Source organism: Poecilia latipinna, unplaced genomic scaffold, assembly GCF_001443285.1.
Source record: "Poecilia latipinna isolate Pla-1442-1.1 unplaced genomic scaffold, P_latipinna-1.0 Scaffold604, whole genome shotgun sequence".
Taxonomy (NCBI): Eukaryota; Metazoa; Chordata; class Actinopteri; order Cyprinodontiformes; family Poeciliidae; genus Poecilia; species Poecilia latipinna.
Genome location: NW_015113220.1, coordinates 120,687 through 135,008, shown reverse-complemented (window position 1 = coordinate 135,008; position 14,322 = coordinate 120,687). Strand labels below are relative to the sequence as shown.

General features: G+C 39.0%; 1 protein-coding gene across 1 annotated transcript in view; it reads right to left on the bottom strand.

The window, feature by feature from the left end:
- cdk19 (cyclin dependent kinase 19) overlaps positions 1-14,169 on the bottom strand; it is a 74,480-nt gene extending 60,311 nt beyond the window's left edge. Inside the window, exons 1-2 of the mRNA XM_015042857.1 lie at positions 13,799-14,169; positions 8,241-8,316 (exon numbers count right to left, since the gene is read on the bottom strand). Coding sequence (XP_014898343.1) covers positions 8,241-8,316; positions 13,799-13,926 — 204 coding nt within the window. The 5' untranslated portion in view covers positions 13,927-14,169. The remainder of the gene's footprint in view (positions 1-8,240; positions 8,317-13,798) is intronic.
- Positions 14,170-14,322: the final 153 nt, after the last annotated feature.

Below are 14,322 nucleotides of genomic sequence, written 5' to 3'. Positions count from 1 at the left end.
GGGTTTATGATTAAAAAAAAATATATATATTATGTGATCAGTATCGGTGATCGGCCGTCATGGGTGATTGGTATCGGTATCGGCAGGAAAAAACCTGATCGGCACATCTCTAGTGCTCACAGTTGTTTTTCACAAAGTGCTAAAATCCCGCTGCTGCTGGTTAGTGAGCGAAAAATGCTGGGAGAAACATCAGACAAGCAGGGCTGGACACTCTTTTAAATGCCAGTACTAAATGTGAAACCACGGACCTAACATAGTATGTATGATGCAATATTGACCTGATATTGTATCGGCCAATACTCAAAGTTGCAATATTGGTGTTGTATCAGAAGTGAAAAAGTTGTATCGGGATACCCCTAATTTGAATTCTCCTCCATTCTTTTTAACACAAATATAAAAGGTGAATTCAGTGTAGCAATCTTATCACTGACTGATTTTTTTTTTTTTTTTTTTTTGTCATACTTATATTTTAAATCCCGTGGCTGTCACAAAAGCCAGAGGATTGGAAGTAGTGATGGACCTGAACCTTAGAGTTGCTTTAGAACCATAATCACTGGAACATTGACCAACGTATTTGATGTGTATTGAGGACTTTAATGATGGCACTTGTCAAAATGCAATCTCTGTAAGTAACTGGTTTCACAATTGCTGACTGTATGATTTATTTATGATGTTTTTATGTTTTCATGATGTAAAGCACTTTGAACTGTCTTGTTGCAGAAATGTGTTATAGAAATAAACTTGATTGATAGATTAAAACGGTTCACATTCCCATCTCAGAGGTTTCTGCTTCATTTTAGTTAGTGAGTTCTGACTGAGAGTTAATATATGTGCTGACAGCCGTTTGTCCAGGTAAAGGAACGTCACAATAAATGGGTAGTTACACTAACGAAATACAAGGAAATTGTATTTCCTTGTATTTCGTGAACAGGTGAGTCATACCTGTTCACAAGGGGGTTTGTGAACAGGTATAACTCACCATCTATGAAGCCATCATTAACTAGTTATACTAGTTGTCATAGTATAAAGTGCCTTAATCAAGAATTGGTTAAATTCACAGGATGACTGATGGCAACTTCACCATCAGTCATCCTGATGGCAAACTTCACCATCAGTCATCCTGATGGCAATCTGGCAAGAGTGGTGATACTGCTGATTGACAGAATTTTATTTAAAGAGGCAAGAGATTTAACCATGATAATAGCACACATATGTCTTGAACAAGGAAATTGTCAAAAACAGCCAAATGAATAACATCTTTTCACCATGGTCACCTTTTTGGATCCAACACTACCTTTGTACCAAAGGAGTAGTACAAAGGTAGTCGAGGCGGACTCGGCCCCGGAGCCTGTGCATGCGAAGCACTCCGAGTTGTTCTGTTTTGAGGCATTTGAATGAATCTGAATGTAATTCTGCTGTCTTTCTTTCTCTTTTCTCTCAGGGGTAATATCATTTTGAAGAACACTTTCAAAAAGCTCCATAAAGGTTCCTAAACATCTGTCAATCCATTGTCTCGGTGCGGGTCGTGGGCTTTAACAGATCAGGTAATCCATAGCAAAGAAATATAATCACTGCATTTAAGTAAAGAGTAGACATCAATAAGTGGATTAATAATAAAATTAATCACACAGATTTACAGATCTTCTTGATTTCCTTACAGGGTTAATCTTAGTGTTGTTTGAAGCAAAATCGTAACCCTGAGAAAACAGTAGAAATCTCTGTTTCTTCTGTATGATGTAAAGATAAAAAGAAAACATATTCTCCTTCAGGTTAAACTTGAGATTCAGTTTAAGCTGAAGGAGTCCATATCACCTACAATGTGACGGTCATACAGAAGCAAATTTTCAGTGATGTTCATCAATCACACAATGATTCAGCCCTCTAAGGCAGAATCTGGACATTTGTAGGTATCAAACACCTCATTCCTTAAGTCATGATTCATAACTCAAGCCCACAAGTCAAGGTTGTAATGTATCCAGATGCGACTCCGCCCTTTCTTGACCATGACAAACCAAATGAAGCCTTGACGCTTTTATCCCTGTTCCTTCTACCAACACCGGTTTATAAGAAACAGGTAGGAACAGGTCTTGGTGCTCTAGCAACACCTGTGGTACCTGGGTTGGTAGAACACTTTTTCTACCTGTTCTACTTACACAGGTAGACCTAAAAACTACCTGAAAACTGAACACCTCCACTGAAGGCAGAGACTCACTGCAGACCCTGAGGAAACAGTCCACCTCTCTCCAGATGATGACCATGCAATTAAAACTTGAGATTCAGATATTTATTGATTTGTATTGCATTGCCACTTCAGAGACTTTGTAGGAACTCCGGTTTCTGTTCACAGTCCAAAAATATTCAGTTGACGCCGGTTAGGTCAACTGAATATTCTAAATGACTGTCAAGTATAAGAGTGTATGTGTGACCATCCATGGATGGATGGATGGATGGATGTTCCCTCTACAGACCAAAAGAACTGGAACCTAAGATGTGAGATCTATCACTGACAAATGCCCCCAAACCTTTGACGTTTTACATTAACATTTAAATTCAAATTGGAATAACAACGAAGATTTCCAACAGAAAAAGAGAAAGAGCACAGCTTCAACTGATGAGGACGATGTACCCATAAAGTGTGTGCATGACGTAAACACTATGTGAAATCAGTGCCCAATAAAATGAAAGCAAGAGTGCAAAGAACAGACAAAAACAAACATGAGCTTTAGAAAATATGAGCAAACAAATCAACAAAAACAAGGAAGGAAAGAATCACTCCACAGCTAAACAAGGTAAATATCATTCACGACCTATGACACAGTATGAGTTTGACGACCTGAGTGAACTTGAAACAGAGTGAAATGTCTCAAAGTGCAGTATGCACACCCACACACACGCGCGCACACACACACACACACACACACATCACCTGATTACTTTCATTGGAAGCTCACATAGTATAAAGTGCGTTAATAAAGAATTGGTTAAATTCACTTTTTCCCCTTCTGCAGACTAACAATGTTAATGGCTTTGCTCAAATTTTCATTGATTTATTAAAAACAATGACGTGTACAAAAGTATTCACACGGTTTCATCAAATACTTTCCTGAGCAGCAATCACAGCAATCACAGTCTCACCTGAGGTGTTTCTTCAAACTTGGAAAAGCCATTTTTGAGTACTTCTATCATTTTAGCTGCACATCCCCTCAACCTCAGTGAGGTTAGATATGAGGCAACGGTAAACAGTCAACTGTAACTCTCCAATGACACAAGGATGTTCAAATTTTGCTCCGTTGTTTTCCTTTTTGTGGAATTGAGCCATTGTTTTGTACGATGCCTTTTTCCAGAGCCACAGTCATCTGGAACAGGTTTCCATGCGGTATCTCCCTACATTGGCTGCTGCTATTAAAATTACGTCATTAAGTCATTAAAAATCATGGTGGTGATGGATGGTAGCACAAGAAATATATTTGTAATTCAGTCACGGCACTGGTGCTCATCATCAGCCATCAGAGAAAACATCAGAGTCTTGAGGCATTGAAGTGACAAGCTCCTTTTGCTCGAAAGCAGCTGCAATTGCAACATTTTGGGAAATGGTAGTCAGTGACTTTACAGAACATCTACGGATTCAACAGTGTCAAATGACAAACTCAACTTTTGATGAACAGTGCCATGCTGTTAGAGCTCTGGTGGAGCCAGCTGTGTATTATCCAAGGAGGCCAGTGGCAACAAATAAGCAGGTTGCTGCTGTATACAAACTAGCATGACTCGTGATATGAAAAAAAGTGTTTGCAAAATTGCAATTTTGCAAAATACACAAATTTCATTATGGATTTAAAAAAAAAAAAGAAACACCTCTTTATAGCACATCAAAAAAAACACACAAATACTATCCACAAACTGACTTTTTACATTAGCATTTCAATTCAAACTGGAAAAACAAGATCTGCAACAGAATAAGAAAAGGAAACGCTCGCCCACTGATGAGGACGATAAACATATAAAACGTGTATGACAAACACTAATTGACATCAGAGTATCAAATAAAATAGAGTGCACAAGGAACAAACTCTTCAACAAAATACCCCAAATACGAAATACTTTGCTGAAGCACCTTTAGCAGCAATCACACTCCGTTTGGAGTGTGATTGCTGTAGCATGTGTAGCGTGCCTTAAACTCGACTCATATTTGCATGTTTTGGCAGACATGTCTGAACAGTCACAGAAGTAGTTTCACTACAGGAGAGCCACCAACCTGTCAGCCCTCATTCATTTTCTGTCAGAGTTGAACTGCATGAACACAAAATCACAAATATTTTGAAACTAGGGTTGGACGATGTGGTTGAAAAACATATCATGACATAAGCATTTCATATCAGTCAATATCAAAAATTATTGATTAGTCTTTTTGTTTTAAACATCTGAAATACTGCCAAACTGGTGATGTGACTTTTCTTGTTTTATCCAGTTTTCACTCCTCGCTGTTGTTTTTCCACTTTTTAGCAGTTATGAGGCCCAAGTTACTCTAGCGAGTCTCTTAATTAATACCAACAACTTTTCTTAGCAAGCTGTGAGAGGTGTAATGGAAAATTTTATAATGTGCTCCTCATCCCTCTTCTGCTTTATGTTTTTCTATATAGTCTTATCATGATATTGGTCAAGCTGCTCTCAAGACCTCTGCAGTGTCATATAACAGCAGGGGAGAGCTCCTTGATCCTGGAGACTAAGTGTTACTTCCCCAATATAGAACTTATTTTCCTCTTTAGCATGAAAGAACAACCCTCTTTCCTTAACAACAGACAAATGGCCAGACCATCTGTGTTGGGCTCCACAGAATCCCTGGTACATAACAATCAAGCATTCACACCTATAGTCCAATCAAGTCTCTCTTCTCTGACTAGAACCTACGTATAAAAGGAAGTCAGATCCTTGTTAGTCATAGCAGACTTGACAGACACCTTTGACTCTGTATTTCTGTTCTCACCTTGCAAGGTTTTAATAAATTTCTTATTTTCTTCTCATCCAGACTCTTGTTAAAGTCATGTCTTCCATGACAGAGGTTGAGCTGCTAAAGCCTTTCCTCTGCCTTCATCCCCCAGAATGCTGTGTGGTTCTGAATCAGAGTTGAGTGAATCTTCCATAGTGAATATTTTGTCAGGTGTGTTATATATTGATATTGATCATGTGTCTATCGTGATATATATTGTTACTGATTTATTGTGAAGAACAATGATTGCGGCTGAACAGTTCTCAGTGGCTCAGGATTAAAATATCAATAAATTAGAAAATGTGATTTAATGCTCTTAATGTGCAAAGTTTAGAGATACAAATCATACTTCTGTCCATATCGCCCACCATATGGTGGTCATACAGAAGCAAATTTTCTGTGATGTTCATCACAATCATTGACTCATCAGCTCTTTGAAGCAGAGTTTGGACATTTTTTTGTATCTAATACCTCATTCCTTAAATCATGATTCATATCCCATCCTCACAGGTGAAGGCCGTAATGTAGACAGAGACAGGTATTAAATAAGTAAATAAATCACTTTGTGTTCCTGAAAAGTGTGTCTTAAATTAGTTAGTACATTGCTAAAATACTTTATAATTTAAAGACCAGGGCTTTATAGCAATTCATAACATACAAAGGCTATTATTATATTGGGGCCGAGAACAGCTGCTGGGACAATAATTGCACAAAAGCCTGAGCTGCTACCTCTGTTAGAGGCAACAAACCCAGGCTGTCAACTGTTAGGCTGGCTGTTACTTGAATCACAAGAAGTTCAACTATAAGGAAAGACACTAGCCTGAAGCTATTAGCATACAGAAGTGCTAGCATAGCTCAGCATCACAGCTCACACACTTACATCGCTAGCCTGTGTTGGTAGTTGCACAATTAAATCGATTAACATCAATAATCATAATAAGGGGACAAGTAGCTAAATATGTTAAATAGATATTTCATGGGTTAATGTGATTTTCTTATACATAAGTTATCCTAACGTGGGGGTTCATTTATATGATTGATTGAAACAAGGAAGCTCTGATTGGTTGCTGATTATTATGTTAAATAAAAAAAGCGTTTGTGGATTGAGACATCAGGAGAGTCTCAAAACTCACACAGAAATGATGAGGAAAGTCAAGAGGCCAGAAACAGCTTGTAGATCAAATAGATTTGTTTTTGCATCAAAAATACAGCCAATCACAAGTTGTGAATCTTGTCCTGTGTATTTGTAAATCTTGCTCTGTGCATTTGTGAATATTGAGACCGTTTTAGCCACACAGTAAAAAGAGAGATTTTCAGATCTTTGCAAAGGTAGATAAACTTAGTGGATAACACCGTTTTCTCAAGTATCAACCAATCGCCAATCACCAAAACTTAAGGAAATTGGAGCAATTTCATAATAATGATGGTGGTTATGAATTGGTAAAACATCTTAGCTTTCTTCAAACCTGTATAAAAGAGAGACAACTTCAGCTGTTTAGAAATATTTCTGCTGGTGAAAAAGAAGGAAAGAAAGAAGTGACTGTATCAGTCTCATTAAGATAACTGTTATGAAGTCATAGTAGTTGTTGTAGTACTTGCTATAGGGCTGTAAACTGTCAGCGTATCTGCTGATAAGGAGTCGATAACAGGAATCACTGCAGCGTGGTGAGTTCACCAATGCCATCAGTTCAGAGACAGATAAACTACTGCAAACTAATCACAAACGGCAGCTCATGTATTGGAACAGGTTCCAATACATGATGAGATTCAGTGAGTGCTGTGCTGTAACGGCTATGCTAAGCGTTAGACAGCTATGTTCCCGGATGAGTTGGTGAAAATGCACGTTTTTTTCCAGCACTGAAGTTTCAAACGTCATGTAAATGATTCACTGTGCAGCATTTCCCACATCTTTAAAGACTTGAACCAACAAGTCTTTAAAGATGTTACATTGTACAGCAAAAGGAACTCCTTAACCTGAGCTGCAGAACAGGTTCAATTCCCCAGGAGACAAATGTCCTTACTGCAGCTGAAACATGTCTGAGTCGAGTCAGAAACAAGTGGAGAAAAGGTATGCGAGGCATGCTTGCACTGGTTTAGTCAGAAAAGATGTGACTTCTGTTATGTAACCACCCACACACCTGACCTTAACACACCTTCTGATTAAACATTACTCAGTGTGTAGCTTCATTCTCTCATGAAAGCCATGCCAAGTCGTGGATTCAGGTCTGTGAACTGAGACGGCCACGGAGGAAGACAGAATCTGTGCATGGTGAACCATCTCATGGTTTGGATCATTAACCTGCTGTCTGACTCCATAATGGCTCCTTTTGGTTTATTAACAGAGGACAGCAGCTTTCCAGGAGTCCTTGATGTCTAGTTCCTTGAGACTAGCAAGCAGCAATTAGCAAACACCTGGTGAAACTGTGCATCTGCTGAGCTCATTACAGGAGCTAATTCTCAGAGCAATGCTGGTAAAAATACTGTTAAAGGGTTAATAAAGGAGCCATGTTGGGATAACTTCCTGAAGGCAAAGTTTCAGAAAGAGCAGGAGGTTTTTAAAGAGAGAAAGGCCCAATTTCAAGGCCTTACATTACGAAGTCAAATTACTTTTCAGTCATATTTGATATATGTATAGCATTCTAATAACAACTGAAAGTAAAATAGCTTCTTAATTATGCTATAAAATGACACTATGTGCAGAAAAGACACATAATTCTGCCCCTTTAAAGAGATTGTTTGTTTCAAAAATACATTTGTTAAAAGAAATAATTTCTCAACCTGGGAATTTTTTGTCCCCCACTGAAAAACATTGAGAATAAAGATGGAATATTTCACGGTTTTCCTGTGCGAGATTGTGCTGCTGCAATAAAAGATTAATTTATGGTACACATCTATGCCAAGCTACATATTCAGAGTTTATGGTACTGTACATAAAATAGATATAAAGCAAAAAGCTGTCTTTTTAGTTTTAGCTCATCAACTCATAATGTTCCACCATAAACTGGTGTTCAGTGAGGCAACATGTAATGAATATAGACATTCTCCTCAACTTTACAGTAATTCTTAATAATATACCGTATTAACTGTGTAACACTAAGGGACAACAAAGAATTAAATGTTAATAGAAAGTCTAGACTTGACATATCTGCTAAAAGTGCTTAAAAAGTCAAATGTCTGACTCCATCATTAGATTCTAATGTAGTTTTCTTAAAGGATGGGGATCTTTAAGGCCTCAGTTAGAAAAAGTGGGACTTACAGCAATTTCTCTGCAGGCTGACATAGATATTCCAGTGCCTTCAATTTGCTTCAGTGCATATTCCTTCTCATCCTTCCTGTGGAGAGAAAAGCAGAAAGGAGTGGAGGTGTTATTACTATTAGACAGTAGAGCAGCACAATGTTCTCATGTGAAAAAATCTGACATAAATGTGTTCATATACATTTTTACACTAAGAAATACATATAAACACCTTATGTGTTATTCTAATAGCAGGGTATGTGGATTTGTAGTTTTAAGCATAGTATGGCAGTTTTGAGGGAATAACTTCATAACATGATGTAAAACTTAGAAAAAAAGAAAATAAAAGTTGATTTTACATAATACTGCTCATTTAACTTCAGTGAGTTCTCCTGGGTTCCCTACAGGGTGATCTGCTGTAAATTCAGAATGTTCCACAGCAGAACCACTGGTCTGCAGAAATTCGTCCTTGATGCAAAGACAGAAACTCAAACTGCACGCTGGCCTGGCTGCAGCTCTCAGCTGGCACATTTCCCTTTTCTTTCCCATTTGCCCTTGAGAATCAGATCTGTGCATGAAAATCAGTTAATAAGTGAAATGTGAGCCTCCAGGGCAGAGCAGAGTCTGCAGGCTAACAGCGATAGTTTCAACTGAGTAGCCTCACTGTGTTGAGGGCCACGGGTTGGAGAGGCAGACTGGAGGAAATCAGGGCCAAAGGGAGAAACGGCCCCATTAAAACCTGCGCTGAGAGGCATGATTAAAGCGTAAGCAGCATCCAGAGAGGACTTGACAGAGTGCGGAGCCTGCACAGATCAAACACTTCCTAGTAGTGCTCACATCAAACCCTCTCCAGCCTCATTTGCATCCCAGATGGACGCAGTTTAAAAAAGGAGCTCTCAGGCACACTTGGCAGACGCTAACCGAGCAGCGCAGGCACTCGTCACATTTCAGTTTTTGGTCTATAAACAAAATAGGTGCTTATAGTTTAAGCAAATTCAGACCATGAAGTACTTTATCAGGCACTCTGCAGGGCAAAAACACAGATGCTCAGAGGTTCACTAGGAACTAAGGGACTTGTTGTTGCCTCTTGTATTCACTCATACATCATTCAAAGCTATGAATCATACACTTTCTCGCAAAAATGTAATGACATATGTTCAGCTACAAGTCCAGCACAGCAACTTTTAAGATGTTTTTGAGTTTTTTTCCTTTAAAATTAATGTACTGTAATATAATACAGACTTGGTCACCAGACAGGTATGAAGCGAAAAGTGCCAAAGTACAATGAAAAAAATCAATATTCATCCACAAGTATCGTAAAATCCAACTGTCACCTTGCTCACTCACTGCTTGCTTTGCCAGGAGAGTAATTAGGTCATCAGGCTTAGAGTGATTCCTTCAGATGTTAAGTGTCAAGGTTAAAAAGGTATCAAACTATTCAGAGCAGGCTACTTGGTGCACTTTATTTGCACCAACAGTGCAAACTACAGTTTGTACTGTTTCAATTAAAAGAAACATGTTTTCTCACCACTTCGATTCATTTTCTCCAGCTGTTGACTTTAAGTCTGTGTCCATGTCCAACCAGAGCCAGGTATTGTGTAGTTGGTGCAGGTATTGTGTAGTTGGTGCTTTTAATCAGTTTTCAGTTAAATTAATTCAATCCAAAATCACTCTGTCCCTCTAAAATCTTTCAGAAAATCGCAAAAGTGTATTGAATTGTATCGTTTGCTGAGTATCGCAATATATATCGTATCGTGAGCAGAATATTGTGTATCGTATCGTATCGTATTGTATTGTATCGTGAGATTATTGTATCACTACAGCCCTAATAACAAAGCAGTTCCAGATTGCACTAAGAACAACTGTTTGGTGTAGAAGTTGTTACTAAAAGAGTCAAAGTTTTATTTTTTCACCATCAGAGAAGAAACTCAAAGGATGGAAGCAGCTGTTTGAAAGAGAACATGAATTCCTATGAAGACAGCATTTTTAAAGACACTACCATTAAAGAGTGAGCGACGCTTTAGCAGGTCACAGAAAGGCTGATGCTTTTAAGCCTTTGATAAGTCTCTGTGACAGAAAGTACTGGACTTGAAAATATTGGCAGACTTTTGAAAATTTCACAGTTCATTAAAATTCCCTGGAGATTCCAAACAGACACAGATGCATATAGTTAGTAGCGCTAACTGCCTCAAAAGCTAACACAAGATGCTAAAGACAGTTAACCTAGCTACCTAATTAACACAGAATGTTAACAAGGTAATCAATTTGTTTATGGAATAATAGTGACTCCATGTTTTACAGTGACTGCTTTCTCTCATGCAACATGACATCACCTGTACTCCCAATATAAATACTGTTCAAACAAGAAGTCTACATACACTGACTAAAAAGACACATTCATCTTTTACTCTTTACTGTCAAAGGTAAATCAGACCAAACTTCTCTTGAATTAGTACAATTCTTTTTTCTAAATGCCAGAAAACATAGTGAAACAATTTTAGAGATTTTTTTTACTTTCTGTAAATGTGTGGAATTTCAGTCACTTTAAATAATTAATGAGGTTATTTCCAACTAGATTTTTTTTTTTAAATCACAAACAATTAAAGTCTACTCTTCAAATTTAATCACGGCAATACTAAAACTTGAATTTCTCAGGATGTTTTGTCCACAAACAAAACAAAAATAACCCATCCTTCTGGGTCCTCAACCTTTTTTCTTCAGTGATTAGAAACAAACGGGATTAAAAAAAAAACTGTAAACAGCTTTATACATCATACTTTACTTGTTCATGTTGGCACATTCTTCGAGCCACACACTCCTAATCCTGTCTAACAGTCCAAGAGCAGAACTCCAAACTGAATGCACATTGAGGGACAATCCTTCAATTTCTTTTTGCACATTAAACCCTGCTCACACTTTGTTGAGCTCTGCCATCCCTCTTGTGGGATTAACTTGCTAAAGCAGCGTATTGGTCTGGCTTTAGGTGCGAAGCGCACCGACGTTAAATAAAAAGCGTCGAGTATCTTCATATTACCTAAGAAGGTGGATTAATTCGTTCCCGGTGTTCCACTCACAGGGGATGGCACCAGGAGTTTTCACTTTAATAAGCTTTACAGGTTGGGTCCGGTGAGAACAGGTGATGCCTCCTTTCCCTGGAGCCTCCTCTGCTGCCACTGGCAATCCAACCCAGGCTCAGGCTCCATCAGAGGGAACCAACTCCTGATACCACTGGGCAATGCTGACTTTTTGTCTGCTCCAATTTGACCACAGTTCTTGCCTGCTAACAATCCATATTTAAGATGTAGCTAAAGAACAATATAAATTGTGAATGGCTGATTTCATTTGTATGTTAGTTGTTAGCACCACCCACATATGGATGCCTTAGTCCTCGACGTAGCTGTCGCAGGTTCGATTCCCAGCATTGGCGACCTTTGCTGCATGTCTTCCCCCTTCTCTCATTGCCCACTTTCCTGTCAATTAACTATCAAATAAAGGCCACTAGAGCCAAAAAAATCTTTAAAAAAATTATCTATTTTATGGCTTTAGACATATATTTACCAGAGGTGCTAACTAATTTATCTGCATCTGTATGCAACATTAGCAGGAACCTGGGCCCACCAGCGAGGTCAGTGGGATCCATGGCCATGTGCGTAAAGATACTTATAGGTTTTTCCAGGCATTAAGCTAATGGTACGACTCCATTTAATTCTGCCCAGAGTTATAATAACAGTTTAACAAGACTGAACTGATGAGCCAGACACCTGTAAACTGATGAAATGATCATTAAATATGCCTGTGAGCTCATAAATAAACCTAATAATAGAAAATCTGGCTCTTTATTCTTTCGGCGCTCTTCTAATCCTGACCTGCTCATCGCCCTGCGGCAGAGTAAATATGGCTCCATTACACCACATGACATTTTTCCATTGCTAAGGGCTAATCTTTATGGACCCTGGCAAACTGTTTTGATTCGCCTCACTGATGAGAGCTTTTCTAAAAGCTACACAGCTGTTTCATCTCTGTCTACTGTTGACTTTTCTCTATTTCATCGACTCCAAAGTTCACATTCATTTTCATAATCATGTAAGTATGTTTTCCAAACACAGTATTTCCTTGAAGGCAAAAAAAAACTCAAACATTTCCTGGTTTTAACGCGCTTGTGGTTTGAGTGATATTTTAGACTTAGAAATTCATACACTCCTGGTCAAAATATTGAGACCTGGACAAATAAAAAAAAAAATCATTCTTCCTTCTCCAGTCACATTGCTGGTTCGCAAGCCTGAAATAGACCCAGTTTTGATTCATCCCTGAACTGCTTTAAGTTCATTAATGTAGATGAGAGCAAACAGTTTTTTTCTTGTACTGTCAGTTGTAGCACTTTGTGCCATAACTGACGTAAAAGTCAGTTGTGGAGATCCTCAGTACTTAGTATGTTCTATGCTTTGGGAATTGAAATCTCAGCGGCTGCTGTCACTAAGCCACTGCTGCAGGTATTTTGCAGTCAGTCAAGGACTACCGATCATCCTGCCTCCTCAGAAGTCAGTTGGGAGCCTTCAATAGCTTCCCCTCTCTGCCACTGCTTCTTTTACTTTAGGCCTGCAAACTATCTCTCCAAATATGTAGAACATTTATGGTCCATGCAAACATTTGTGTATCATTTTCCTAGTTTTTGAAAAGCAATGATCTATTCTCTGAACTTTCTTTAGTTTTTAAAAAAAGAAACTGTAATAGTTTGATTTACCAATTTAAAACAAACTTGCTGTTAGTGATAGAAAATGTGTGCAATTGGTAAGTGTGGAGTATGCGTCTCCTATGTCATATTGTTATCACACAGAACTGTCAGAGTATGATAGGGGGAAAAGTAGCTGATCTTAACCTTTGTAAATAGCACTTACTGCCTTGTTCCCCCTCTATGCTGAAGGGTCAGAGTGATTCACCTCTTGGTTAGCATACAAATGTCAAATAAAAGCCCACAAGGAGATAGAAACGGGGTTCGGTTAAGTACTGACAGTAGGAACAGTTAAGCAGAAACGTCAACATCCCATTTACTGTGATGTTGGGCTTGTCTTCTGCTTCACACAGATTGTCAAAAATAAAAGGAGCCCCTAATAATCTAGTGTGTCTGTAAACAAAGTTTGGTATTGCCACTGTTAAAGCTGGGGCCACCGTAACCCGCCGAAGTGTCGCTAGCAGCCCCCTACGGAGCGCTGCAGCACAACGAGCTACCTTCGCCGCCACGCTTTCTAAGAGATAACCAGCAGCCGTGGTTTTAATGTTGCTATTTGGGGGTGTTGGGAGAGAAGTGGAGGAGGAGGAAAGAGAGGAAGTATGCGCGTGTGTGTATACGTGAGTGTGAGTGTGAGTGCGCGTGAGTGTAGAGGGGGACCGTTGGTGAGTGAATGCGTGCGTTACATGAAAACAAAAACACAGACACACACACACACACGCAGAGGGTTATCGCTTCGGGGAGGTTCAAATCTAACGCTGCGTTCAACACACAAGCGGGACTCGCGGTCCCAAAATGCATCCTGCAATGGGCTGAATCTCAGAACAAACAATACCGATCACGGTTATCTTACCCGTCTTTGCGCTTAGCTTTATAAACGTGCCCGTAGGTGCCTCGACCCACTTTGCAACCTTCATATTCGAACAGATCTTCTACTCTCTCCCTCTCGGCTGCCAGCTTTGTTTTGAAGTCGTAATCCATTTTAACCCATAAATACGTCTTAAATTACAATAAAATAAAATATTAATTATTACATGCATTAATTAAATAATCTGGTCGTTTTATTCCCCCACCATTTCCTTGTTTGGGATTTTGGTCTGCTCCGCTTAATGTTCACTGGCTCGTTGACGTTTCTAATTGGGGCGCGTGGGTTTCTGGGAAAAGCAGTCCTTTGGGCAGTCGCTTCCGCTCGCAAACTATCAAACTGAAGACGCAAAAAACTACAACCCGCGCTACTCGCTGCGGTTTAGTGCACTTTGCGTACCCCTGTGCGCTGTTCAAAAATGCAGCTCGGATATTTGAGTTCATGGATAAAGATGCAGCTCGGATATTTGAGTTCATGGATATAGCTCAGATATTTGAGTTCATGTATGTATA